Below are 27,030 nucleotides of genomic sequence, written 5' to 3'. Positions count from 1 at the left end.
CCATCGCTTACCTGGCAACCCATCCTTTTGTCAAACCGGAAATTGAAAATGACATTAACCAAGATGGCGCTGTGTGAAAGAAAAAAGTGATAGGAAAACAGAACAACAAGCGACACAACTATTCAGAAGTGTGTTCTTGCTCTTCGTAATCAACTTTTTAAGCGTCGGCTCAAGCAACTGGAAAGTACCTCCCTGCGGCCGGACTTCTTCTATTGACGGCGGAGTAGTATTGCAAAATAGCGGCTACAGTAGCATCGCGACCGTAGTGCGGAAGGCGAGCGAAGAAACTAGGAGTTCAAAGTACAACTGAGGCAGAGTTTAAACCAGCTTTCCATATCTACCAAGTTAAGAGGTCGTTTCTAAGTTGACGCCATGGCTCATTCCCCTGTTCAAGCTTCAATACCAGGGATGCAGGTAATTCTTTTACGTCTGTGTTGTTATGTTATGTGTAACTGAGGTGTGTTACGAGGTTAGCCAACTGTAAATGACTTTATCAGTCACTTCAAGTCTCATTTGCTTCATCTGCTGCTGACTGATAACTGTAGCAATTGCTTAAATAGCCTGTTATATAATGAATTGTTTAGTTTTTTTTAGGAAGAAGAGTGCATATTTCTGTGTTGCTATTTGTAGAAGGACAGTATTTAATATTTAAGGTCACATATTGAACTCTATGTCTATCTGTAAACTATTGCTTATTAAGTTCTAACATTTTAAGAGTTTGTTTTAACGTGATACACAGCAGCCTCTACCTGGTAATGTGCAATAGTGTGGATAGTGCAATGCTGAGAGTGTGGAGGGTTGATCACTTAAAAACGTGCAAATAAAAAGAGGAATGTACAGTGTTTGGGGCTAAAATGTTTGAAATATTATTGTTTTCCTTATAAAAACTGAGTGGATGATATATTTACAATGCCTGCATCATAAATGTGCTGAAAATGCTGAGATTCAGTTATTGGATATTACAGTCTCGCAGCTTTTTAATTATATACTTTGAATTTCTTTAAAACATATCTCCCACCTCTAGCGGGGATGCCATCAGTAGTTGCTTCCTGACAGCATGCAGCTATGGTTGTGTCTACAGATTTGCAGGCTGTTTGGCATACGCCCAAAATGATTTTCATGGTCAGATACAACATTTGTACCTGACTGACCGTTATGGAGTTATGACAGTTGTTTCATACTTTGCTTTATTTTGCATCTGCACCTGGAGTTGGATTGAGGCAGTCCACCTCTGCAGCCCCTCTCCATGCATTAGCCCTTTTACTGGAATTGTATCTCTGGGGAGTCTTGGGGGAATTTTAAATGAGAAAAACGATTATCATTCAGATAAGCGTGCATCCATCAAATATGTATTCAAATAAAATGTATCTTTAATATTTCACTTTTGCAATTTTGGCTAACCATTGCCAAAAGGAAACATAAGTAGACATTTTGAAAGCCATTACAGGCTGTTTGGTGCCCCTCGGGGACCTAGGCCACTTAGTTCAGTCAATACAATAGTGTCTAGTCTTTAGTGGTGGTTGTAATCAAGCTTCAGTATCTGTCTGATACTGTCTGATACTTTTATATGTTGGTCTCACACGTATAGAATAAAATAAGTGTTGCAACATCCTTCTGGTTAGAAAACATGTTTATCTCTCTGTTTCCCCAGAATTTAAAAGCAGACCCAGAGGAACTGTTCACAAAGATGGAGAGGATAGGTAAGGGGTCCTTTGGAGAGGTCTTTAAAGGCATTGACAATCGGACTCAGAAAGTTGTGGCGATCAAAATTATTGATCTGGAAGAAGCAGAAGATGAAATTGAAGACATTCAACAGGAAATAACAGTTCTCAGTCAGTGCGACAGCCCTTTTATCACCAAGTATTATGGATCCTATTTAAAGGTAAGAAAACACATTTTATTTATTTGACAGAGATTGTGTATAAAATTCTCTACCTAAAACATTATGATTAAACAAGAAAGATCCAATTTATAATCCAATAATCTCAGTGAACGCAGAAAAATACATCACATTTAATAGGTTCTTTTTACAGACCAAGGTTTAGTTTGTTTTTATACCTGACAGTTTTGGACTGCTCAATAGTCTTCTTCAGAGTCATCGCATGGCCACTCTGAGGAAGACCTCTAGTGAGCATTTAACCTTGATCTGAAAAAAGACCATAATAAATTATTGGAAGACCAAATGATCCTCACTGGACTATTTAAAGTCTATAGTTAAATAACAGTATACAGTAGTAGAACCACACAAATAAATTATGTAAACAAATTGCTTTGTTTGGTTTAAGTCTGGACAGGCACAAGTAGGAAAACCTGAGGACAGAGAGACATAGAGGCAAACATAAATGCAAAATAGGACCAGTAATTGCTGTAATAACCTTGGTGACAGAAATTTTACAAATGCACTGTTGGCTAGGTTAAGTTTTTATTGAGTTTCATATTTGATTTAGATTTTTATTGTTATTTTCATTGTCTCTGACCCAGAGTTGAGCTGGTAAACGTTTATATATCTTTCAATGAACTGAGTTTGTTTGTATGTCCTGTATATAACCCCCGACAGCCTGTGTTTACTAGAGGCGGCTCACTTTGCTGTTCTTATGCTGTTGTACATGTGATAGTGCTTTAAGTGCCTTTCACAGGGTGTGGAGTGGTGCTAGTGCTTAGAGTAAGAGCACAAAGCGAGGTGCTCCATTAGCCTATGTCATGGCCCTGAGAGAGAGGCCTGATTTATATACTTTATGTGTGCATTTATCTTTTTCTTTTGTTCATCTTGTAGTTTTATGCACTTACTTACTTTTGTATGCTAAAATCATATACTAATTGATATTCAATACTAAAACTAGTATCAATACTAAAAAGTTACATTCACAGGACAGAAATGAACCTTTCCTGAAAAGCTTTAGAATGATCTTGAGTTGTATGAGAACAAGTATAAGAGCACATGGATCTCTATGGAACCTACCTGGACCACTGAGGGATTATACAGATATAAGCCCACATGATAATATAAAAGCAAGTACCGTGATTTAATGTTGAAATTTTAAATTTATTGCCAGAGAAAAGAGTTAAGCATTGAGTCTATTCCTTAGTATCGAATAGCGTTTGAAATTTTAGTACTATGTTGAGATATTTGCACTTTGTACCGCATCAGCTATCGGTGTTAAATCTCCAGCAGAGGCCAATATTTTGTGTGGTGAACATATGCATAAAGACAATCTGAACACTCAAGTCCTAAGAGGGTTCCTCATCCAGTGTGTAGTAAAACAAGGTCATGGGTGAATTTGTATTTAATTCAAGTCGGTTGATCTCTATTATATTCTTGAGAACACTAATATGTACCATAAAGTACAAAGATTGGGTGCAGCAGGACTGAGGGCTTTTTGCAATGATTAAATATATATATGTTGTGCTTTAGGGTACAAAGTTATGGATTATTATGGAGTACCTGGGTGGAGGATCAGCACTTGACTTGGTAAGATTTCACCTCCTTTATGTGTTAAATTTAAGGTTGAAGAGAAATAAGACTGTAGTGGCCACTTTCTATGATGTGCTGTTGTTTTTCGTAGTTGGAACCGGGGCCTCTTGATGAAGCGCAGATCGCCACAATTCTGAGGGAAATCCTGAAGGGTCTCGAATACTTGCACTCTGAAAAGAAGATTCACAGAGATATTAAAGGCATGAATGTTTCACCAGCGCACAACAATTACAACTGCGTTTGATTACATCTAAATGAAAATAATTCTTATATTTGGTGTTTTCAGCTGCCAATGTGCTATTATCAGAACAAGGAGATGTGAAGTTGGCAGATTTTGGTGTGGCAGGACAGCTCACTGACACTCAGATAAAGAGGAATACCTTTGTGGGCACTCCCTTCTGGATGGCACCTGAAGTCATTAAACAATCAGCCTATGATTCAAAGGTTGAACCATGTTTTGTAATTTATTCATCACTGACGTTAGAGATAACAAGGCTTGTATATTGCTTCATTTCTTGTAGCTAAGGTTAATAGCTCTTTGTGTTCTAACATAATGATAACCATCCATTGACTCCAATTTACTTTATTTTGAAAAATTGTCACCTATCTCTCAGTAACTGCTGCAGTGAGCCTTGTCATTTTGTCTTAAAATATTCATATTCATATTAACTCGCTTTACATGATCCTGGTGTTTTATTTAGCTACTTTGTCCGTTAATAAATTCCTATTCCTAATATACCACTCTGCTTCAAATTAGCCTCTATAAATGCTTAATTTGAATGGAGCCAAACACTAGGGGTGATGTCACACTCCCTTAACAAATTTCTTTATACGGTCTATGATAATAACTAACATAATAATCCGTAGAATTAGTCAAGTAATCTCAGTTGTTGTGTTTGAGGAAGCTCTTTCTATGACAACACTGCTGGTAGTCACTAATCTTTTTGCACTCCACAGGCAGACATTTGGTCATTAGGAATCACTGCAATAGAGCTGGCTAAAGGAGAGCCCCCTCACTCTGAACTGCATCCTATGAAAGTCCTGTTTCTAATCCCAAAGAACAATCCGCCCACACTGGAGGGAAACTACACCAGGCCTCTCAAAGAATTCATTGACGCGTGTCTAAACAAGGAGCCCAGCTTTGTAAGTGTAGTATCAATATATTCTGTATTTTATACTTTTGCCCCTCTTGTCATTCTGTTTGTTTTATCATGTCCTCAGAGGCCTACAGCCAAAGAACTGCTAAAGCACAAGTTTATTGTGAGGCACGCCAAAAAGACATCCTACCTGACAGAGTTGATTGACAGATACAAGAGGTGGAAGGCGGAGCAGTCTCGAGATGAGTCCAGTTCTGACGAGTGAGTTTGAAGCTTTGTCTAAACCTTTATTTCTGACAGTAAAATCTTTGGCTCTGTTAAGAACATTTGTTAATATTGTTCTGATATGTGACTAGGGAGGCAGATGATCAGGCCTCTGGAAATGAAGAGCAGGACGACTGGCTGTGGGGCACCATCAGCCTTCCTCATCCTCCCAATGGAGCAGCTCCGTCATCCCCTGTTGAGACTGAAGAAACCCCGGTACAGCTGTTATTAACTTGCTTTAAAGGGCCCATATTACACTGTTTCCTGATCTGTTAGAATGTTTCCTCATCACAAACATGCCTGGAGTTGCGTTTTGTTTCAGAAACCACTCTGTTCCACCTTGTGATGTCATGTGGTGATGCAGGAAGTGCTCCACTCTGTTTTTAAACTCCATACACCTTTAATAGAATCATTTGGATAATTCAGCCCTGGAATTGACAATCTTTACTGAGCTAAAGGTAGAAGGCCGCTGTCGACTTGAAAACTACCACTTCATGACATCACAAGATGGAACAGAGCATTTTGAGCTTTGGAGATACAGACAGGCTAATAATAGATTACTCAACATTTGTTTTTGAGGAAGTAACAACATTATAACATGGCTAAAAGCTCATAAGACTCAGTTTTGTGTAATATAGTACCATTAACAAACATAATATTCCTCCAGGTGGTCCAGGTCCAGGAGAATCCACCACCAGTGCCTCTGTCCCAGAGTTTGGCAGACATTTTTACTCCGCTGTTTTCAGAGGTAATTGTATATTTCTGTCCTTTTTAAGATACAATTCACTCTTCATTATTGTTCATGATTTGGATGGATGCTTGTTGTAGTTGAAAGAAAAAGGTGAGACGAGTAATGGTAAACCAGAAGCTGCTGAGAAGCTGCGGGAGGCCCTGTTTGTGGCAGAGGAGACTCACCCCGGCATCTGTGACTCTCTGATCGTGGAGCTGGTGCAAAGGCTGCAGAGGTGACACAACCCTCTGAGCATCTGTATTATGATTATTTGTAAAGGTTTCAACAGTTTTTATATTTCTTTTGTAGGTTTTCGGTGCTTCAGACTTCACCCACACACTAGATCTGTTATGTTCTACTTGGTCTCATCAGACCGACCTCTACAGCTGTGAAGAAGTTTGCAGGAAAGTGTGAACCACTCATTTGCCCCTAGAAATGCCAGCCCTCGTACAGCCTTCATACAGCCTCCGAAGTGTAAGCACAGCACCAGGATCCTGCTCAGGATGCTCGAGGCAGCACAGATAGTTCACTTTATTGCTGCTACACGCTGTCTCCTAGTACCTCCTTCATAACTTTGTTTTCTGTGTGAAGACTCTTTTCTGTTCAAAAGGTGTTGCTGCACTTAAAAAGCAAAACAAAAGGTTAAACCAATCACTTCTGCACGCAAATTTCCTGTTTTTAATTAAATATTGTTTAGAACAACATCACATACAGTATTGTTCCCGTACATTTCCCCAATTATTTTGTTTTACATGAGCGGTGCTGAGCTGTAGCGCTCATGTCATAGTCTTAAAAAGTCTTAAAATAGTCTGGTTTGTTCATCGTTCTGATGCAAATTTCACATTTTGTATTGCTTTTATTTTGTGATTATCGAAGTGTGAAAGATCTTTGGTTAAATGTGTGGCCCTTAGTGGAGAGAAACTCAGGTATTCTGCTTGAAAGAGCTCTGTGGGGTGGAATCTGTAAATAAGCTAATCCACGTATTCCATAGACATTGTTTATAACAAAACCACTGTGTACAAAATGGCCAAATTAATAATTGTAGATAAAGGATGCATTCTAAATATTTTGATAAAATATTGGCTGTATATGATAATGCCTTATCTTTGAACTTTGTGTATATCAGACTTTGATTTCTCTAGTACGCAATAGGCAGGTAGCCTGTAATGCTCAAATAGTAATGGCTGCTCTGTATCAGTTTTGATTATGTTCATTTTTCATGTGTTTCTGAATATGCAAACATATTAGATTTCTTATCATTTCATACTTTATGCTGTGACTATGGTCAATAATGTGGAGAATGTAAAAATAACGTGGCTGGATCAATCAAACTCCCAGTTTGAACACTGGATTCTTAAACGCCAGTCCAGATGCCCTGGGCTCATTTGGGCTTTTGCCTCATCCTGTGTATTTGAGTGTGCATGTGTGCGTGCTTTGTTGAAGAAACTGTGGTAGCGTCCCTTCATCCATAGGTGGGCAGTGCCATCTTCAGGTCTTCCTAGAAGCTGCATTGGTATGCGGTAGACCCAGTGTACTAACAGCTTTACTTGCACTTCACATATAAATGCCTTCTACTTTAACAAAAGTAGCCATACAGCAGTAGCATGAGACTATTCCCAGGTATGTGCATGCTGTTTGTGGCTCAAAGACTCCCCTGGATTCCCTATCTCTGAGGCTGTCATGTGGTGTACTATTTGACTGATTGTATTTCTCTATTTGAACTTTGTGAAATGAAATGCACAGCAGACATTTTCAGACATATTCAGCAAATGATTAGACCTGCAGTTACATACAATGTAAGCAGTGTTCTGAGATGCAGATGACTAGCAGCACTGCTGTGTTTTGATAGTTCTAACTCCCATGACCTGTGCAGTATGTGTTTTAGCATACTCCAGGACCAGAGGACCGAGTCCTGAGCTAAATCAGCCTTAGTGTTTGTGAATAGCTTTAGCTTTTCAATGGTGGATCAAGTGTTTTTTAATTACTGAAATGCTCTGCAGCAACTCTTCAGCACACATGACAAATGTATGTTGTATTTCTGTCATTCCTGGACTGTGCACAAATGCACAAAGTGATATTCCACAGAAGCACATGGCTCTTGGACTATTTATCTTTGGTTCAGAATATAAATTAAATTAACATATGGGGAATTATTGCCTCAGATTTTCTATATTGTGAATGTAATGCAACTGAAACAATGTGTTAAATTAAGGTACGAGACAATTATTGTTAAATGCTTCATTATGTTTCAGTTCATACTGATTTTTCTGTGTAAAACCTTTCATTCAGTTTCTTATAGACATATGTGATATGTGCCATGCACCACCGTTCAAACGTGCAAAGTTCATACATCATGCACCTTTTGAATAGTTTGTTTTGCACTTTTTTAAAAATAGGTTCTTAACAAAACTATGTGATGTTGCAATTACAACAGTTGTTTCTCTGCTTTTGTGTTTAAGACAAACTAGATTGAATCAATTAGAGCACGATATTCAAAAGTCTATTTTTGTAACCCTCCACAGCAGTGTTATGCAATAGAAAGGCTTGATTTATGTAACTGTAAATTCTTGACTGTGCGGACTTAAAAGTTGACCTTGTGTGACATTGCTTACACTTTAGTCCTATAATATAATGTTTGCTAATTTTGGACAGTGTTGTTGGACTGAAAGTTGTTAACTGACTGAGCAAAAATAAAATGCATTTTTATTAAACGTTTGTTTGTCCTGTTAGACAAGAAACACAAACACAAGTTATATCAGTAAATACCTCACAGCAAGTTTTATTTATACATCCAAAAACAAAAGATCAGATTTCTCACACTATATACAGATAATTACATACAGTGTTTATACACATATTACATAATTTGTACACAAGAAAAATATACATAAAAATGTAAACCTTTGTATACAAAAAATACCTTAGACAAATTAAAACAAGGACCAATAACAAAAGGTGACTAGATTAGCTCATCCTATCTTTAAAAACAGTAATACAGTACATTCAATGAGTATAGGAATTTGTCAGCCAGCTCTGAAGTCAAGCAGTTACATGTGCCTACGAGCCCTGTAACATTTGTTCTGTGTTCCAGAGTGAAATGGGTGCAACAACTAATCTCATGCTATGTGGATACAGCAGTTTACCTTAATTCAACAGGTTTTCTGAAAGAACTGAAGCCTGCTCGTCGCACTGTTCATGTGACCTCTCTCTCCCTCTCTCTAGGGGGAATGGGGGGGGGGCAGATACGGGGTCCTCTCACAGCTGGATGAGGGGTCTGGTGCAGGCTCAGAGCAGCTGTAGAGTTAAACTAGCTTCCCGCAAAAAAAAGGCAAAAAAGACATGCCACGTTTTAGCATCCTTCGGTTTTGTGCAAATCAACGTAAAACACAATATAAAAATCTATTCTTCTCACTGACAAGTAATGTCGATGGATACTTCCCTATGCTTTATACCACCAGAGACCATAATTAAATATCAAAACTGACAAAGTGTTCCTGCCCCATGCAATCTTACACTGCTTCCTCTAGTTTAATAGCTATCAAAAGTCTCCCTCTCCACTGGAATATAAGAAAATAAAAGGACAGAAAATGACACCAAACACTGACCCCTCCAACCCTGACAAAAAACATACAAAATACACTTTTGATAGCCATTAAAAACTTGGAGACTGAACTCTACAACACACAGCTTCCACTGAATACATTGCAAAGAACTATGTCAATTGCTACTCAATGATCACCCACAAACCCCAAGATAGATCTCTACTCTAAATATCAAATAGTCTACAATGTTGATGTGTAATATATTGATCAAAACATGGTTGTGCTGCTGTAATTAACAGGGGAAAATTGATTTATTCTAACCAGACATCCCAAGATTGCATTATTTTTCTCAAAAGTGTTTGTAACTTTGATTTCTCCGCACAATTTTACCATTATGATCATCTACTGAGCAAATGAGTGCAAAATCTCAAAGTAACGTGTCAATTAAAAGCATTTACTCAGGCCATTACCGGGGACACCAACCATGACACCATCAAAGTAACTCTACACACTTTTGTTATGAATACTACATGCAAGACCATGGTCTATGTGGACCAGAGTACCTTTGGAGTAGACACTTAAAGCCCCTGGTTTACACCATCACCATCATAAAACCACTGACACTGCTTAACCTTATTCACTAAGTATATGAGCTAACCTGATTGCTGGTCTCCTTCTGAGTGAAACTGTTGTCAAAAACAACAGTTAAACAGCTAAAATATATTCCTGATAAAAATTTACCAAGTGAAGCTACAAGTAATGAGACCAAGAAAATACTTTTCATGGTGAGTCATGATAATGTGTTTATTGCTTTGAACTTGATTTACCTTCAAGTGTCTACTAGGCCACTCAGGGTTCCACAACCAATGGTGAGGTCAGAATATATGACGTCTGAGCAAACCATTAAATGAGTCCATACACTGTATACACAATATAAAAACAGCTGTTTAAAAGTAGTTTGGTAAATTCATATCTGTGAAATGACTCAATAAGATTCTACATCATGACAAAACATGACTCACAACTATAGCTTCATACATAATGGTCACTGACATCAAAAGCAGTTCTTTTACTATTCTAAACAGGGTGACAAATGCTGAGCTTACATAGGTAGAAAAATAAAAATGTAATGGCCATCTGAGCAAGGCAGGGTGTATTTTAGATGAATCAAAGTCAGGAGTTACCTGGCAAACGCAAATAAAAAACTAGTGATTGAGGCATCTAAGTTTTTGAAATCTGAGATAATCTCTGCTAAGGTCCATCTGCAGGCTTTCACCAGAATGTCTTTTGACTGTAACCCCTGGTAACCACAAGGCATCAGACAAGTGGACTCACAGTGACCGGCAATCTTGCATGGCTGTCAAGTACACTAAGAAAACCAGAAATTATTGAAGGTAATCTGAGGTTGTGCAAATTCATTATCAAATAGTGCACCATTTACATATTGCACACAGCAGATAGAAAAGCTGGTCAAATTTAAGCCAAAGAGGATTGTCAGTGACTGGAGTCCACAGCAATCTCAGAGCCGCTGCAGGCCGCATCATTTACTTTGAGTGAATGGCGGTGTGGTGCTGTTGGCACTAGCAGCGGTGGCACTCACTATTGAGAACCCAGCAGGAGGCGCTGTGGAGCTGTGGCTAGGCTGCACATCTTTTGGGATGCCACTGTGGGAGGCCAACTGATGGCCAAAGGCCGCACTGAACTGAGGGAGCTGCTGCTTGGGCTGGGTAGAACTGTCATGAGAAGAGGAGGGGGCTGGAGGGTTGGCCAAACCAGTCAGACCAGTCTGAGGCATTGCTGAAAGGGCTGCCATCGGCTGCAGTGTGGCAGAATGAGTAGTCGCTGGGGGAGTGGACAGAGATGTGGATATAAGATGACTGTCAGAGCCAATAAGATTACCAAACTGTGAAGGATCAGTGAGAGAGAGTGTAATATTGTTCCATGAAGAGCGAGGGGCCCCTGGTGCACTGCTCAGAGGGACCTCCAGGAGCAGAGGCGTGTCTGTGGGGAAGCTGGGGGCATGAGGTGAAGATATATGGTCACTGTACGGGGAGGGCACAGGGTCGCTGCTGTAGTGGTTGCGCTGGGAAGACGGCGTGGGAGCGTCTGACTTTGTCAGGACAGTGGATGTGTGCGTTTGTGTAAACGTCCGCTCTGTTAAGGACTGGGTCGCAGTAGGGGTTGGAGGAGTTAGGTTTGAACATGATGTTGGAGGCTGGTTTGAGGGTTCTGACGGAGGCGAGGGAGGAAAGTGACTTCCAGTGGACTGCAGTAGATTGTCCGCAAGTTCAAGGCTGGTGAAGTTTTCTGTTTGAATGCGGCTGTTGAGCAGGTCCCCCATGCCCCCTGTCTGCACAGGCCCAGGAAACACAGTCATGGCTCTGTGGTCCACTCCTTCAGACGGTGTTAAATCTGCAATGGAGGTCAGGCACACCAAAGAATCTGGGTACGATCCCATTGCCTGCAGAGCTCGCACCAGCTCTTCTGCCTCCTCTGTAGTGGGCAATAATTCTCCATTTTTACCTGTGCACAATACACATCTTTGTGATTAAAGTGCACATCAGAAAACAATAAAATGAGTTGCTCTGTACAAATACTGCATCTTTAACACTGAGACATAAAAAAATATAAAAAACAATATTTGTGTTTTAATTTTAAAATATTGTTGATGGCATACAAACCTTCAAATAAGTCGAAGTCCTGCAGGTCATCGGGGAGTCTGGGTAAAACGTCAGAAAAATCTTCCTGGTTCAGCTCAAGGTCGTTTGGAATGTCTGCCATGTCATTTGTGATGTCATCAGGAAGTTCATCTGCACTCAGCTCTGGTGTCGAGGGGCTCCTGCCAAACAGGTCATATTAGTTAGACACTGAAGGCCCTGGCAGTAACGAAGCTATTCAAATCTGTGCCATAGGAGCTTGTGAATGAAGTTAAGACTGTAACTAGGTCAGCACAATTACTGAAGCATGTGTGCACCTGATACAAGCCTGTGACGGCATTGCTAAGCTTGTTGAAGGCATTCCTAGGTTCCCCTGTGGCAAAGCCGGTGGGATGGGTTTCTGAGGCCTTTGGGGCACTCTCCTCCTCTTCTTTTTGTGTTTTTTGGTAAGAGCTGGTGGCTTTGTCTTTTTACGTGGCTTGCGCTGTTGCTGGTGTTGCACTCTTCTGTGTCCATCTCCACGCAAAAAATTATCCTTTTAAGAATCAAGATCAAGGTTAAGACACAAAAGGAGAGATATGTTTGGTGGGTAAAAAAAAAAGACTAACCATTTTTTTGGCATGTTCTTCACAGAGAGGTGTCTGATGAGTGATATCAAACACAGGAATGGAGCACTGCTGACCATCTGCAAATTTGGCTGTACAACTAGAAAAAAGTTGCTGGGAACGATTCAACAGAATGTCTACAAAATGCAATGAAGGAAAACTTTTATGTAAAATTTTAACATATAGCTAAAAAAAAATGTCCATAAAAATAGTATATTATATGAGTGCTTTAATTTAAATTAACAGTAGATAAAGGATACGCTGAAAACAGTGTCGGGTAAAAGGCAGAGCTTTGTTGGTGCAGGCCTGACCCTTTGTGCTGCCAGTGCAGATTCCTGCGTTTGTATTCTGCTGCTTTCCTTGAGCCACACTGTACAAACACAGAGATGCATGTAGTTGATAAAGTATGAACCTTAGGTCCATAAATGTTTGGACAGTGACCCATGTTTGGTAATTTTTTCGGTGTATCAAAAAGAGCAGACTCAGTTTTAGTTTCAAGGTAAGTCCAAATTAGAAGGAGCGTTCAGGAATTAGTCTATACTTTCTTGACCTTCAGTGCTGCTGGAAGAATTGGGAAAGGAATAACACAAAAGTTGGGTCATTGTTCAAACTGTTTTTCTGGATCAACAATTCATTTTGAGCAGGTTATTTGCGAAGTACTGTCACACCAACCAGTGTACTGCAGTTCCTAACATTGTTTGAAATTATCTAAATATACAGTTGAGTGGATAACACCATTCTTGTCATTTGCTTTAAATCTAAAGAAAAATATGACTGAGTACCTTAAAGAGTTTTCTGAAACACCATGCAGCTCCCGGATTAGCTGCCCAGCACAATCAGGGTTCTTACTGGCAGCATGGAGCAGGGCTTTGCGAAAGGCATAACGATATCTTTTTTGCCGGATACTGGCCCTTTCCTGCCTGCACATGTGCTTGTATTTCTCCTGAAGGTATGAGCAAAGCCTTAGTAGCCGTGATCGTCGAGGCAGTCCACTCTCATCCTCCACTCTGTCAATGGAATAGAGAACAATTAAAACTGTCTTTAGGACACAAAATAACACGGACAACATAAGATGCCACAAACCTGTTTAATGGTCCCCATGAGCTGTGGAGAGGATGCAGTCTCTCTTCTGCATCATCTTCATTATGTTCATAATCATCATCACTATCCTCAGACCAGTCCAGTCCTAAACAATATTAAATATATAAATATACCTTTGCAACTTGTTGGATTATTTCTTACTAATATCCATGTATCCATGTATAAAACACAACATCAAAAGTCACCTAAATGAGGAAAGAGGTCTCCATATTCATGGTGTCTTTTAGCACAGAGTTGTACAAGATTTTGCAGCCTGGCCAAGCAGGTGGCAGAAGGTGAGAAGGCAGCAGGGTGCATGACTACCACGTGCCGCTGACAGTTACTACTGCTCTCTTTGCAGGTAACAGGCAAGTTTGTTGAGGTGAAAGGCATTTTTCTAAGTGATGAAGCTTGAACAGGACTGGGTGCTGCACTTGTGGGCATCCCTGGAGGCAGAAAGTTGACTGTCTGAGGTGGAGGTGGATTGCATATTAACCCCTGCTGCGGCTGCTGCTGCTGCTGCTGCCCTGGAAAGCTGAAGGAAGTCACACTGGAGTGCTGGACTGGCTGAAGACCTGACTGGTGCCGAGAGAGGTGAGTGCTGAGGGGTGAAGAGGGGTGAACGCGGGGGACAGGGGATGGAGTAAAGTGCTCAGGCGGTGTCTGGAAGATGTCTGTGTCATGGCAGAGTTTCTGGTTGAGCACTAGTTTATTTTGTAGTTTCTTTTTGATGGCACTGTCTTTCCGATGAGTACTTATCTCCTCCCCATCTGTGTCGTCTTCATAAAAGGCAAAAGGGTCCAGTAATTCCCCATCAGGAAGGGCTAATATACGGGTACAGGGCGGAGATGGTGGAAGTTCATCTAGGCCATTGGGAGCTTTTAAAGCTAAAGAAGGTACAGTTATGTTAAGAGCCACTGACTCCAAATGAGCCCTAGAACGCATCTCCTCCAATGTGTCATTTTCTTTTTGCGTTCCTTCTTCGGAATAAAACCCAGGACCTGTAGGTGGCTGTTACAGTATCTAGAAAAAGAAGAAAACACTGTTATTTTATCTCACAACTGCATATACCCAAATAAATGGACTAATACATACCTGCGGTCCTCTGACTTGGGGATGGGATTTGTACATCTTTGACTGTTGTACTTTGCCACATATTCACATTGCTTAAAGGGTGCAGTTTTATCCTCTAAAACATGACGAATACAGAAGGCATAACCATTGAGTCTGCGCTGCTTGCAGAGCTTTGGGCTGTATGAACACAGCGGCTTATTGTCAACCTCGGAGAAGTGTATGTGTTTGCCTTCATACATCACGTGACTCTTGTCCTTGACAACATGAGCTGATGGTATAACATTAAGGAAGACAAGAAATGTAATTAGTAAGAATTCATAACAAAATGATAAGTAGCAGGTGGCAAATGCATCTGGAAATAATGTTAAAATGCCCAATAGTATAATGGAAGTATATAATAACCTTTAGTCCATTTAGAGCACAACTGACGTTTCAGTATGTGTCATTATCAGTCTGGTTGCAGTTTGTAAAAAAATAATAATAATAAATAAATAATTAAATGCTAGCAATAGCTGTGTTTACCAGATGCTGTTGCACCATCTGTAGTAGTACATTTTTCAAAATAGAAAAGCTAATAATACATTCTTCAAGATAGAAAAGTAATAATGCCAGATTATGTTTATCACCACTAAAAATGACACCGAATAACTTGTTCATACTGAGAACACAGAAAATGTGTAACGCTTCATTAATGAGTGGCCAAGTGGCTAGTTATGTTGTTATGCTTCCTAGTAAAGTTTCATTAAATAACCTGACAATGGCTATAAACAAGTCAGTATATTCTTACGCTATGACTACAAATCCAAGGTTTTGTTAAGTGAATTTATATCCTAAGGCACAGAGCACTATATAATAGCCTTGATAGAAGCTACCTAGCGCTTAGCATCGAATAACCCAACAGGTTTAACTTTGTACAACATCAATATAGCGCACAAAAAGTTATACTTAAAGATTTATATTCCCATCACCACGAAGATACATCTGGGTGTGTGTTTAAGTAAAATGTTCCTTTAAAATTAAGAAATAAATATCATTAAACCATCAACACGCTAAGCTAGCGAAAGCTAAAAACACACAGCAGTGGGCGGTAGCTAACCAGGAAACGGAAACATCGGAGATAAGCAACGCTGTAAATTATCATTTTTTAATTTAATCTGATGGTAGAAAACTTCAAGAACTGAAATAAAAACATTTTTTGAAAGCATACAATACGGGATATATTAGACACTAAAATCTGTATCGTTTATTGCCAAGTAGATCCAAACAAAGGGTCAAACCAGGCCCACGGCCTGTACCACAAGGCCTCCCTAAATTTCATATGAATTATAGCCACTGTTGTTACATAATCTGACATTGGATGGCATCGATGGTGAATTGTGCGGTCAGTGAGTCGCTATTGACCACCTGCGTCTTGCATTTATTCCCCAAATTAGTGCTAAGCAATAAAACAGTATCATATTAGAGGCCCTTTAGCTACAAGAGACTGCGGCCTGGCCTAGGACGCTTATCCGACATTTGCGAGTGTAAAGCGCAGCTCCCTTGACTCGAGGCCCAGGCTCCAGCGCAAACTGCTTACCTTGAATTGATATGGGCTGAGCACGGTATTCGCTCCACACAGACGGCCGAAGTGTCTATTACGATCAGCTAGGCTATATGTGCATCGATATCGGAGATTAGATGATAATAGCAATCTTCATCAGGCTCCGCATATCTAAAAATATGGATACATTTGATTATAGGCTATCCAGAGCAAATTATAAGCAGTAGGAAGACTGCTGGGGATTTTAGTTGGATCCACAGCAGACTCCACACAGCACCACTACAGGCACTGCGGGGACATGACAACAGCCCTCTGAACAACAACAACCTCTCCTACCATATTGGAAATTCAACTTTGTTAAGAGCCGTTTTGTTGTAGAAATTGTAGTTTTATTGTCTGAAACATAGACTACATTTTGTGCAGAGGTAAGCTTGCTTTCGTTCTTTAACTTTTCTGGACATGTCAGGGAAAATAAAGCACAGAAAGGTCCAGTAAAGTGGCACAGTGTAAAATCAACCTGGACCACGGCTCTTCTTCACATGAGTTACCACCAACACTGCCACTCTGGTGATGGGTGAGGTGCGTTGCGAAGAAAACCGACAGAAAGTAGAATAATAAGTATTAATAATTGTAAAATATTAATAATACATGCAACATTATAACTGCCATCTTCCAAGAACTATTAAGGACATTTAAAATATAATGATAATAATTAACACAATTTGTGTGTTTTTCATTTTTTATATATTTCATTCATTGTAATTATTATTGTAATTATTTTACATTAGCTATCTTTCCATAGCCTAGATCAAATAGACACAGATAATAAAAAATAATAATAATTAAGAAAACTTCTGACTTTATATCCTCAACACTGAGATGTTCAACAGTTCTGTAACAACAAAAATAAACTACTTACTTACTAACTACCTAAAATTGCTGGATTTTGCAATACAGACGCTGGTGATGTTTATGTTTCCATGTGTATTTGGTGTATGTTAATGAAATATAATACATTTAGTAAACGTGGGATTTAATAATTTCATGTTATTATATAATTTTCAAAATTATTAAATTGAATTGGCAAGTCCATGTAATATAATGCAAAGTATATTGCATATATACACTATTGCAAAAGTGTTTATCACAAAGACTGACATACAGCAGACCCTGTATATCTGCTGCAGATGACAAGGACTATGAAAAAAAGTCTAGGGTGCCTTGTTGAAAATAACAGGAAATAGCTGTATCTGTAAACAAACCCTCGGGAGGAGGAAGGAAGCACACATCTGGATATACATCAGTCTGGAAGAGCGCTCTGTGAAAAACACGGAAATCCTAAACATGAAACAGACACTAAAAAAAACCAAAGCCTGGTTTAGAGCTACTGATGGAGGGATGGCCATTGTGTATACATGGAACCTCTAGATCAGGGGTCTCCAACCTGTAGCTTTGGAGATACCAGTAGCTCTCCACCCCCTTCCAAATAGCTCACCAAAGGATTTCTGAATTATACGTATTGTGCTGAATGACTCAAATTTGATGAATGTATCATTTTAATGCTTAACTTTGTGTACTAATAAATGGATAAAGGTTAATGTTTTATAGGTCTCTAAGTCTCATTGCATTTTCTTCTTGTAAATGTAGCTCACTGGAAGAAAAAGGTTGGAGACCCCTGCTTTAGATAATGCGTGGCAGACACTTAAGAGTTCTGTAAGATAATGTATCTATGAATGAAGTTTGACTCCCATACACAGTATAACTATATCAAACAGTACACATCTGTAATAACGTAAATCTGTAATAGGAAATAAAACAAATGTACATAATGCCATGAAAACAGAAACAAAGTAAATGCTATAACTCTAACCTTTCAGTCATCTAAGCGAGCATTATTATTTGAAATGACTTTTATCCTTGGACAGTAATATTTTAATATAGATAAATTATCAGTTATCCATCAACTACAATCAACTTTTGACCAATCAGAGAGTAGAAAAAGCTATAGGCTCCTTTGGGAGACTCTCCTGAAAGGCCTCAGGTACTGACTCCACCTCTGTCGCAGAAATAGACTGATTCAACTCTTTGAGTGGACTCTTGATTATGTTGAGGCACGCAGGTTTCAGAATATGGCGAATCCTTTTTCCTAAAAGCACGTATAGAACAGGGTTGATGCAGCTGTTAAAAAATCCTAAGCTTGTTGCAAGAGGAATGCCGGTCATTAGCACATTGTGAAGGTGTCCGGAAGAATATATTGATAACTCCATCAGACTAAAAATGTGGAAAGGTGCCCAGCAAAAAAAGAAAGCCAAAATAATTGCAGAGATTGTTCTGGTGAAGCTTGAGATTCGGACTGTGTGTTTAGACTGGTGCACTTTAACCAAGAGTAGTATGCCTGTTATACAGATTGCTGTGAATGGTAAGAGGAAGCCTACTGTTGTTCGTATGGCCACAATTACAATATGCCTAACTGCAGCTAAATGAGTGTCGTAAGCATGGAAGTTATTAAAGCACACCACTTTGTCATGCACGTGTACAATGTCCCGAAAAATCAGAGCTGGACAACTGAGGGCTGCTGATACAACCCAAACACATCCACATACAAGCCAAGCTCTCTGCACAGTGCGATGCCTGTGAGACCAGTTCAGGTGTACCAGAGAAATATATCTATCTATACTCAGGAGGGTTAGAAAAAGCACGCTGGCATACATGTTCATAACTACCACAAATGATTTGAACTTACACATGACCACTCCAAATTTCCAGTTGAACCCGCTAAGAATGTAGTCAATGTACAGGGGTAGAAAGAGTACAAACACAAAATCAGCCAGGGCCAAATTTAGCAGCCATATACTATTGACAGTTTTCTTGCTTTTACAGGCTGTGACCCAGATGACAGTTCCATTTCCAATCAGGCCCAGTACAAATGAAATTATGTAGATGATCACCGAGATAATGTGCATGGTCTCTTTCTGGCGGTGGCTAGTTTTCATATCATCCATATTGCCGTACTCGACATAGTAGTCGTAAGTGTAGTTCTCATAGTCTTCACTGTGCTCCATTGTTGAAGTTTACTGCAAATCAACAAAACACATTTATGTCAAAATGTTGTCATAATAAGTGTCATTCTTTTAAAGGTCCTATATTGCACAAAATTGACTCTTGTGAGGTTTAAGACATGTTATAATGCTGTTACCTCAAAAACGTACTTGAAGTTTTGTTTTGTTTCATTCACATGTGTTTGAGAATCTGTTTAATATTAGTCTGTCTACATCTCCAAAGCTCAAAATGCTCTTTTCCACCTTGTGATGGCATGTAGTGGTAATTTTCAAGTAGCTACATTTTACCTTTTGTTTAGTAGAGATTGACAATCCCAGGGCTGTATGGAGCTTAAAAACAGAGTGGATCACTTCCTGTATGACAAGGTGGACTAGAGTGTTTTCTGTTTGAGAGGAGAACTCAACCTAAATATGCAGAGTTTGTGTGTTAAACGTGTGAATGAAACATCACAACTCCAGGTATGTTTTTGATGAGGAAATGAGATTATAACATGGATCAGAAAATAATGTAGTATGGGTTTTTTAATAGTTGTTGCCATGAGCAGCAGTAGTACTCAAAGTAAAAGTACTGCACATCTAATTCAAGGTTAACTTTGTAACTTTTCTGTTGAAGGATCCATCAACTTGCTTGTCTCTGTGGAGATTCCTGGAATGTTTTTGAGTATGGCATTAAACTTGCCTGTCACAATAACAAATTTTGAAGCAAGATACTGTATATTGCTACAGAGATATACTGTGATAATATTGAAACTATTTTTTGACAATGACAAAATAAAATATAAAGTGGGATATTCACAGTAAACCATAATTTAAAATACAGTATCATTAAAAAGCATGAGCTACAACAAATAAATTAGTCCTGGATGTTACTTTTTCACCCCTCTACGGCTCAAATCTTGTCATATCACATAAAAAAATTACAGAAACCTCCCCACTATTGCCACAAAAATATACACACAATAAATACTGAGCCCAAAATATATTGTTCTAGCAATCATATACTGAACAATAAGTTGATATTGTAATTATTGTGACAGTCCTAGCTTCCAGTTACTGTTCAGAGGCGAGATATTTTTGAAAATAAAAACAAGTGTTATTAAATAAGGATCTATTCAATGCCATAGTGTAATCACATTTCCATGGAGACATGCAGGTGACAAACCCCTAACCAGGTCAAATAAAATAGGGCACGTTTAAGTATAAGATACTTTTTGTAGATATACACAGTGTTTATACACAGTGTTTATACACAGTGTCGGGAAGTAACTGAATACATGTACAGAGAAAATGTATTCTGAATTCTAATTCTGAGTAACTGTGCTACTTTTTCATTTAGTGGTATTCAGAATACAGTTACTTTCAGAGGGATACATTATAATATTTGATCATTTATTTTAGGCTTTAGGCTGCACATAAGTAGTGAGAAAATAAGACGACTCTGCTCTTGTGGTTAATGCCTCTGAGATTTTTCCATCTCCTATGAGCGAGGAAATACTTATACAGTGAAACAAACATAAAGCTGCTATTAATACTATGTTGCGTCTTTATTCTTTATTTTAAATGCAATTTGATGTAAAAAGTATTCTATATATTCAGATTAATGTGCTCTGACTGGAACATGTAATGAAATACATTACAAAATACAGTTCAATACAGGCATTCAGTATTCAGAAACTAAATACATTTTCAAAATATGCTTCCCATCACTTTAAGCATAAATTAACAGTAGAAGTTAACAACAGCATGCTATATTAATTTTAAACAATGATTATGAAGATAATAAGAAACTATATAGTGGGACTTAAGCATTTACTTTTACTATATATGCATGCATAATAACAATAAGAAAAACTATAGTCAGATATGAAGTAACTACTAATTTATCACAAACATTGCACATCTCACCACTGAGGTTTCTCTTAATCCTAAAACTGTCCGCTGGTGTATGTGGTCAGTGAGTGTGATCGTCTCTGTGGCCAAGTTAGGAAAGGGTGTGGTGGTGTAACTCCTGGAACACAAGAGTTGGCAATGATTAAGATGATGGGGTACAGTGAGACCACCCTGTTATGATTCATAGCCTTATTTCTGTGTGTACATGGAAAGGGTGACAGATGTTGCTGTGTTACAAAATTGTTAAGTCAAAACAGTTGCCATGAAGGCCATTAGAATGAAACATTGTTTGTAGGAAGTGAAAAGAACATTCCAGGCATTTTTACCACTTTTATATCCAGAGGTAAGGAACAACACATAACAGTCAACAGTTTGGACCTGCTTTTCAGTGTTTTTTTTATTTTTGTTTTTTTTTCTATATGTTTACTAATTGCTCCATTTTATATGCATACAGAAGACATCAAATATATAAAGTGAGATGGAATTATGTAGCAATAATAAATAATAAAAAGTTAAATAACTGACAGAATGTTTAATATAGGCCTATATTTTTTCTTAACCAAATCAGCCAAAACAAATAAACAAACAAACAAAAAACTAAAGTAAACTAAAAAATAATTCTATATATCTTGCTTCATATATTGGATGTCTTCTGTGTGTATCTAAAATGTAGAAAGTGGTAAGAAAAAAGAAACAATACAGTGAATGAGACAGTGTGTCCAAGCTTGTGTGTTGTGTTTAAGCAGCACCAGTCAAAAGTTTGGACACACCCTCTCACTCAATGTTTTTTTTTTTTTTTTTTTTTGTTCTATATGTTTACTACTTTCTACATTTGATATACATACAGAAGACAACAAATATATGAAGTAAGGTCCAAACTTTTGATTGGTGCTGTTTAAACATACATGGCCAGTCAATATCTTAGACACAAGCTTTTTTTTTTTTTTTTTTTTTTCTTTCTTTCTACATTTTACATACATACAGAAGACATGAAATATATAAGCTAATATATGATATGAAGGTATATGGAATTATTTAGTAAAGAATACTAACCAAAAAATTTAGACAAAGCAAAAAGTAAAAGATGGGTATTTTGAGGATTTGGTTATGTATATTTTTATTTGTAGTTATTTAACTTTTCTTCTTTGCTCCATAATTCCATACATCTCCCTTCAAATATATATTTGATGTCTTCTGTATGCATATCAAATGTAGGAAGTAGTTAAAAAAAATAAAATAAAATAAAAACATTGTGAATGAGATGGTGAGTCTAAACTTTTGACTGGCTGAGTAAATGGGCTACTCTAGGATAAACAAAACAATTATGGTTTGTAAAAGGTATGATGAGTTTATGCTTGAGGTTTAGCTTGCAGCTTGCAGCTTTGGGACTCGGTATGTTATTAGTGGGAAGCGGAGGCCGCTTTATGGATAAATCACATCACTATGGATACTGGACAACTAGCATCACAACAGCGCTTTGTTTAACACTTTGTGTTACATTTGTACGTATAGGCTAACTCTCAAAATGCACAAATACAAAGTCATCTTTATAGGTGGAAAAAGTCTTACCCCAACAGTAGTTTTCGTTAATTGCCTGGATAAAAGAGAGTCTGCTGACGCATGGAGAGACCACAGTACAATACTGTATAGCTCCGTTAGATTTCTTTAAGATTTTTCGTGACTCCTCTCGGTTGCAGAAGTATTGAGATGTGGCATGCGAAATGTTTCCGTGAGTCCATCCAAACTAACTGTGTTACGGGGTGCGCAGATTAACAGTAGGCGCGCCTGTCTGCCGCGTCACCCCTGGACCACAGAATGAAGAAATGTTATTGGTCAGCCGTCTGGAAAGAAGAATGCTTTCATTGAGAGGACGGAGCTGCTTTTCATAACACCACCAGGGTAAACTCGGCGCTCGCACAGTCCTACGAGAGAGAAAAAAGTTCTGAAACTGTAGAAATCTTGTAAAAACTTTGCAAAAAACGTTGAAAAAGCCCAAATAGGCGCACAACTCTTACGTAGTTACGTAATATTACATTATTTTCTGATCTATGTTCTAATGTTGTTTCCTCATAAAAACATCTGGAGTTGTGTTTTATTTCATTCACACGTTTAACACACACATCCTGCATATTTAGGCTGAGTTCCTCTCTCAAACAGAAAACAGTGTGCTCCACTGTGTTTTTAAACTCCATCACAACAATGAAACAGAGCATTCTGAGCTTTTTGGGATGCAAGTAAGTTTTTATTTATATAGCGCTTTTGACAAACATATGTCACACGGTGGCAGTAAGCTACTACTGTAGCCACAGCTGCCCTGGGGCAAACTGTGTGAAGAGCAGCTGCCAATGGGCTTCATCGGTCCCTCCGACCACTACCATCTCTCACAAACACACCACTTTCATACTTGGCAGTGTGGGTGAAGTGTCTTGCCTAAAAACACAATGGCAGTTTTTGTGACTGGTGCCCCAGTGTGGCACCTGATTTTCCCAGAGGTCTCCCATTCAAGTACTCACCAGACCCAGCCCTGCTTAGCTGCTGAGATCTGAAGAGGTCAGGCTTTCACAAGCTGGTATGGTCACAATGTAGACAAACTAATAATAAAGGATTACTCAAACATGTGTTAATGAAAGAAAACACAACTCCAGGTATGTTTTGAGGAGGTAACAGCATCATAACATGGCTAAAAGCTCACAATTTGCATAATATAGGACCTTCAACCTCATAATGTAAAAGAAAATTGTTTTATCTAGAGATTAAATTATAAAATGCATGTGCTATTTGCACTGTTGGGCAAGTTACTTTGAAACTGTAATGCGTTATTTATTACCTATTACTGTCATTTCAAAGTAATTCGTTACATTACAATATTACTGCATTTAAAATGTAAGGCATTACATTACTATTGCATTACTTTAAGTTACTCTCACCAAAATAACTTTTGCGCTGTATATGGTAAATGGTCACATTTTTCTATAGCGCTTTTCCACCTTCAAGGCACTCAAAGCGCTTTACAACAAGGAACCACTCACCCAGTCACACACACATTCATACACCAGTGTACGCAGACACTGTGGGCAAGGTGGGTTAAGTGTCTTGCCCAAGGACACAACGGCAGCATTCATCTGTGGGAGCTGGAATCACACCAGCCAACCTGTGGGTCAGTGGATCTGACCGCTCAACCTGAGATGTTTATGTAGAGAGCTGGATTCGAACCGCCAACCTTCAGATCAGTGGGCGAATGCTCTACCAACTGAGCTACTGCCGCCCATAATATATAGTATATGGACTGAACCAGGACTAAACCAGGTCTAAACCAGGACTAAACCAGAGCTGAACCAGGACTAAACCAGAAGTGAACTAGGACTAAACTAGAACTGAACTAGGACTAAAACAGGACTCACTGTAGGGACGGGCTCGAAGGTGACCGCAGGAGAAAGGAGCGGCTCTGCTCCGCACCTCACGGAGGTAAGAGCGGCTGTCACCCGATCGCTCTTTATGGACCCTGCTGCTCGGGCTCGCGGCCCTGATTTCAGCAACTATTTGCAGGTACTGACCCGGTGCAAGAGTCTGTTACAGCGCGTAACTTCTACCTTCCTTCAGCGTGTCCAGAAGTCCAACTTTTTGTGTGATGGTTTGCATCTTCCTCTGCCTTTTGGGTGCGAGCGCAGGAGCCTTTGTCGGTGCAGAACGTTTCGTCGACGTTGTGGGTTTTCGTCGGGGAGAAAACTTGCAACCGTACAGCACTTCAGAATCACACTGCTAGAGATTGAACATGTATTTAAATTTGGCAGCTGAACACATTCTGTACTGTACTGGAGACAGGAGTCCCTTGGCCAGTCAGGACGCAGCGGGAGGAACGCAATACGCATCATACAATGTAAAAAAACAGGGCATGCAAAATTGCACAAAAAAATTAAATAAAAAATCTGCGAGACCGCGAAAAGTGAACTGCGATAGAGGGAGGGACGAGTGTAAACCAGGTCTAAACCAGAACTGACCCAGGTCTAAACCAGGTCTAAACAGCGTGGAGTTCTTTGTCAGTCCTTTCGCCCGCGGTTACCTGAAGGTCTATGAGGGCGCATCTCCGGCGTTTCACCGCTGCTGATATCGAGGTGATTTTAGCGAATTTGTATGAAGAAAAACCCACCACTTCAATTCAGGTTAAAAAAAAAACACTGTAACGCGCGTTACTCACATTTGTACCGAGTAAAATATTACTATTTTTTCCCCTGTAATGCCTTACATTACTGCGTTACAGCAAAAAGTAATGCATTACTGTAATTCGTTACTTTTATAACGCGTTACTCCCAACACTGGCTATTTGTATTATGGCATGATCAAGTACTGTTCCTAATGGAAATTGTCAAAAATTACATGAAAAAGTGAGTGAGTTGAGTGAATTAGTCCTAAATATTTGTATCTTGTTTATTTCACAGTGTCAATATGTCATCTGTAATGATTGTCTATTGTTTGTTTATGTGATTGTTTTTTGATATTTGAATTGTTTGGACGTCTTTGTCCAATGTGGTTTTTAACTACATCTGGCAAATAAACAAATCTAACCAAAATGTACTGAAAAATGATTTTGGACTTGATTTAGGGGCCCAGAATTTGACCCTCTTCCTATTAATTTATATTAGAGGGGTGCCCCTGTAAAGCTTCATGCCCCCAGGCTCCCAAACAGCCCTGCATATAGTCAATGAGATAATTCACACATTAATATTTAATGACATTTTAACATTTAAAAAGTGGCCTGTTGTTGTCAGTGATACATTTTTAATCCATTACACAGTGCATGTATTCAACAAAATAAGTTGGTGTTGGGGTAGTGTGGTCCACCATTCAGTATTCAACCATCTGCAGCCTCTTTCTCTTCATGTCTCTATCAGACCAGTCACTCACAACAAGGAAACCATGTTTTGTTTGTTTGTTTGTTTTTCATTTTGAGGGACAGGTGCTTTGTTGCAGGCCTTTTCTGGGCCATAATGTTCCTCCAACAGAAAGTTCTAGTGGACAGACATCTTTGAACTGAACCTTCAAATATAAATGTGTTGTTTGGACCAAGAGGTTTGCTTCATAAATCAGTCATCTCTATATTTCTGTCTTTTAGAGGCAGAACCATCCAGGATGTGACTGAGTCATTTTTAAATAAATAGCCAACATAAACAATGTGGTCTTGAGACTCACTACACCAACATGGCAACTTACAGAAGATTCTTTAGTTGAGTCATGCCCAAAGATTCTTGTAGAGTTTAACATCTGCCCTGTGAAATTCAATGTAAACTTGTGAATCCAAGAGCCTATTGAATGTGCAGATTTTTCTTTTCTTTTATTAATCAGTCTTTTCACTTAAAGGCCATGAGAGTACAATAGCACAATACTGATATTATTATTTATATTTAACATTACCCATGTTTTAATTGATAAAAAAGATAATAAAAGAAGATTACTGGATGCATAAATAATTTAATTTGTACTGATTCAGTGTCTCTTGATTTTTCAAATTTCTGAAACAATTCCAAAAGCTGGTGTCAAGTGCTCTGATTCGTCCAGTCCAATAAAATACATTTACAAATTACATTTAAACCTTCTGGAAAAACTATACAGAGTGAATGGGCAGTGTTGCAAGGAACAACATTGAAAATCACTTGTTTATGGGATATAAGATGACTCTGAAGTGTATTTTTAAAAATTTAATAATGTTATTATAATTTCACAATAAGACTAACAGGGTTGTAGTGATACTACCCTTGAAATGCATAAAGTGCAACAGTGTAGATGTATTTACATTTATATACATTTGTAAGTTGGCCTACGCCTTATAGCCTTCTTAGACACTGCTAAGACTATGATATGTCATTTAAAGGGCCCATACTATGATATTTTTTATAATTTTTTTTCATCATGACAAGCATACGCAGGGCTAAGTTTTGTTTCATCAACACATATTTAATGCACAAACCTTAAGGCTGAGTTCTTCTCTTAAATGAAAAACACCTTGTGATGCCATGTGGTAATAT

At 38.7% G+C, this 27,030-nt stretch overlaps 3 protein-coding genes across 3 annotated transcripts; 1 reads left to right on the top strand and 2 right to left on the bottom strand.

The window, feature by feature from the left end:
• The first annotated feature begins 31 nt into the window (after positions 1-31).
• Positions 32-8,274, top strand: stk24a (serine/threonine kinase 24a (STE20 homolog, yeast)). The gene is made up of 11 exons (XM_020931867.2): positions 32-414; positions 1,652-1,882; positions 3,413-3,469; positions 3,564-3,672; positions 3,759-3,916; positions 4,430-4,615; positions 4,694-4,830; positions 4,926-5,049; positions 5,501-5,581; positions 5,662-5,798; positions 5,873-8,274. Exons 1-11 carry the CDS (start codon positions 373-375, stop codon positions 5,904-5,906), a joined length of 1,296 nt encoding a protein of 431 aa, XP_020787526.1. The 5' UTR covers positions 32-372; the 3' UTR covers positions 5,907-8,274.
• Positions 8,275-8,313: 39 nt separating this feature from the next.
• On the bottom strand, positions 8,314-16,362 carry LOC110166605 (INO80 complex subunit D). The gene is given in 11 exon segments (XM_020931879.2): positions 8,314-11,628; positions 11,787-11,944; positions 12,080-12,297; positions 12,371-12,504; positions 12,628-12,737; positions 13,150-13,374; positions 13,451-13,553; positions 13,654-14,409; positions 14,412-14,470; positions 14,543-14,789; positions 16,098-16,362. Coding segments are annotated over 10 exon segments (2,964 nt in total). The 5' UTR covers positions 14,761-14,789; positions 16,098-16,362; the 3' UTR covers positions 8,314-10,645.
• A 986-nt stretch (positions 16,363-17,348) lies between these two features.
• cmklr2 (chemerin chemokine-like receptor 2) lies at positions 17,349-22,771 on the bottom strand. Its single transcript, XM_055148744.1, has 3 exons — positions 22,580-22,771; positions 21,026-21,128; positions 17,349-19,135 (listed from the first exon to the last, which is right to left on the bottom strand). The coding sequence occupies exon 3, from the start codon at positions 19,121-19,123 to the stop codon at positions 18,047-18,049; it is 1,077 nt and encodes a 358-aa protein (XP_055004719.1). The 5' UTR covers positions 19,124-19,135; positions 21,026-21,128; positions 22,580-22,771; the 3' UTR covers positions 17,349-18,046.
• Positions 22,772-27,030: the final 4,259 nt, after the last annotated feature.

This window comes from Boleophthalmus pectinirostris, unplaced genomic scaffold (genome assembly GCF_026225935.1).
Source record: "Boleophthalmus pectinirostris isolate CB_2022bp ecotype Guang Dong unplaced genomic scaffold, ASM2622593v1 HiC_scaffold_1, whole genome shotgun sequence".
Lineage (NCBI taxonomy): Eukaryota > Metazoa > Chordata > Actinopteri > Gobiiformes > Gobiidae > Boleophthalmus > Boleophthalmus pectinirostris.
This window is presented reverse-complemented; position numbering and strand designations above follow the sequence as displayed.